This window comes from Fukomys damarensis, unplaced genomic scaffold, assembly GCF_012274545.1.
Source record: "Fukomys damarensis isolate Sample0158 unplaced genomic scaffold, DMR_v1.0_HiC HiC_scaffold_12, whole genome shotgun sequence".
NCBI classification, from domain to species: domain Eukaryota; kingdom Metazoa; phylum Chordata; class Mammalia; order Rodentia; family Bathyergidae; genus Fukomys; species Fukomys damarensis.
Genome location: NW_022900924.1, coordinates 18,222,723 through 18,225,166, shown reverse-complemented (window position 1 = coordinate 18,225,166; position 2,444 = coordinate 18,222,723). Strand labels below are relative to the sequence as shown.

At 49.0% G+C, this 2,444-nt stretch overlaps 1 protein-coding gene across 1 annotated transcript in view; it reads left to right on the top strand.

Annotated features, from left to right (window-relative positions):
* The window catches only part of Vps33a (VPS33A core subunit of CORVET and HOPS complexes), a 17,329-nt gene that overhangs the window by 3,241 nt on the left and 11,644 nt on the right, over positions 1-2,444 (top strand). The window contains exons 4-5 of the mRNA XM_010604374.2: positions 228-414; positions 1,542-1,658. Coding sequence (XP_010602676.1) covers positions 228-414; positions 1,542-1,658 — 304 coding nt within the window. The remainder of the gene's footprint in view (positions 1-227; positions 415-1,541; positions 1,659-2,444) is intronic.

Sequence of the window (2,444 nt, the reverse complement as noted above, 5' to 3'; positions counted from 1 at the left end):
CCCCGGTAAAAAAAAAAAAAAAGAAAAGCCACAGAGTACTGGCTGTGACTCAGTGCTGCTTTCCTGTTTCCGGGTAGAAGAAATTGAACATGGGACTGAGAGTCCGTTTCTTGTTTACTTAACCAGGGTCCAGGATCTGATGTGCAGTAGGAAGTGAGCATAAAATAAGCCAGTAGTCCCTGACCCTGGATTAGCAGTTAAGCTAATCCATCTTCCTTCCTTTGCAGTGAAGACAGACGTGGCCCAGTAAGAGATTTCCACATTCTGTTTGTGCCACGCCGTAGCTTGCTGTGTGAACAACGGCTGAAGGACTTGGGTGTTTTGGGATCCTTCATCCACAGGGAAGAGTACAGTTTAGATCTCATCCCATTTGATGGGGATCTCCTGTCCATGGAGTCTGAGGGTGCATTCAAAGTAAGTTTGGCCTTTCCCTGACTCAGACTTTAATTTTTGCCAAATGCATGAGTTCGGAAGTGTCTCAATATTGTTTTCATTTGTATTCCATGATCCCGTGAAGCTGAGGCTCATTTCATGTTTATTGATGTTCAAGATGTTCTCTTCAAGCTGAGTCTAGTGGCACACCCCTGTGACCCCAGCACTCTGGGAAGCTGAAGCAGGAGGATCCAAGTTTGAGTCCAGCCTAACCAAATTAGTGCAGCCCTGTCTCAAAAGTAAGGACTGAGATGTAGCTCAATGCAGAGGCGCTGGTTCAATGCCCAGTGCCACCAAAAAAAGAGTAGAAAAGAAAACATGAATGTTATTTCAAGAAGTATTTGCCAATATTTTTCTTCCTTTAATTTTTATTTTAGCTGTTTTGATCAGGAGTTTTAAGTAGTTTTGCCAGAAAGATGTCTCAGGCACCCTGTCACGGTATGCCACGGTCAGGGCACGTTCCACCAACAGTGCTTTAGTGACACTCACCGTGGCGTCCTTTTCAAGACATCTTCTTCCTCCTCCCTGCACAAAGCGCCCGGGAGCTCCACTTAACCTTACTCAGACCCTGGCCCTAAGTGCTGGGGCCTCGGCAGTAGCAGCGCTTAAACAACACTGGAGTACCAGCCCCAGGTGCCATTTTGGCCTAGAAGCGTTTAATGATGATTACAAAAAAAAAAAGTTCCAGTGATTCTCACTTTACATCTTACTTCTCTTTTTCTGGCAGTGCTGGGGATGGACTTCACTACTGAGGGAGGGTGCTTCACTACTGAGCTGCATCCCCAGCCCTGTTTATTTTTCATTTTGAAGCAAGGTCTTGCTAACTTCCCCAGGCTAGCTAGAACTTGTGATCCTCCTGCCTCTGTCTCCTGAGTGAATGAGAAAGCCTGTCGCTGCTTCACTCTTTATTCATCACGCTTTCAAGGCGAGTTGATGAAATAAGAAGAGCTCAGGCCAGGCTCACACTTCTCTGCACCTGTTTAGGGAGAGTGGGTTCTGGAGAACTGGAGTCCTCATGTCCCTGTCAGAGCAGGAAATAGTTTTATTGTCCATAACCAGAGGCAGGCACTGGGCAGCTCCCAGCAGGTGACTGGCCTTTCTCCCCGCAGGAGTGCTACCTGGAGGGCGACCAGACAAGCCTGTACCATGCGGCCAAGGGGCTGATGACCCTGCAAGCTCTGTATGGAACAATCCCCCAGATCTTCGGGAAAGGGGAGTGCGCCCGGGTGAGAAGCAGCCTCCTCCCTCCTGTGCCCGCGTAACCCGAGTCAGCGCCCTGTGGTCTGTGGATGGGTGCAGTGGTGAGGAATTTGTCACCCTAGAGCACATTCCCAGCTGTGGGTTCAGCCGGCAAGGTGACACGCTGCCTCCTTGTTTGAGCTCCTGAATGCAAACAAGCAGCCCTTTCTCACTCTGCTTAGCCCCACGTTTCATGCTTCTGTACTTAGTGCTGGTGACTCAGCATTGTGAGGCGCCGTCTGGAGTCTTAACGGAGAAGAGGCCATGTTCCCCAGGCTTCATTCGGGCCGGGGTTAGGAGCTGTGCTTGGCTCTGAGTTCAGTGTGAATGACTCCGTGATTCCCACGCAGTCAGGGCTCTCTGAAACACGGACAGCCAGGTTGTATATTGATCAGGTGGCAAAAGGCATGATGGGGCTCTTGGGTCCCTAAGTGTATGTCCCCCAGGAGTAGTGGCTCAAGGTCAGCGGTGACGTCATAGAGCGTAGCTTCCTCAAGTGACAGGCACAGGCTGTGTCTGATGCTGGGCCTCCCTGGGGTGGTGGCAGCCATGGGCTCCAAGTGTTGGACTGGGTGGCAGACAGCAAATGCTATTTCTTTGTTTCGCGTTACTGAGAATCAAGCCTAGAGCCTTGTGTACACTAGGTAAGCGCTGTACCACTGAGCTAAATCTCCAGCCCAGCAAATGCTTTTTGATAGCTATTTCTTACCAATCTCACTTTTGAACGCTTTCTTTTTTTTTTTTTTTTTTTTTTTTTTTTTTTTTTTTTTTTT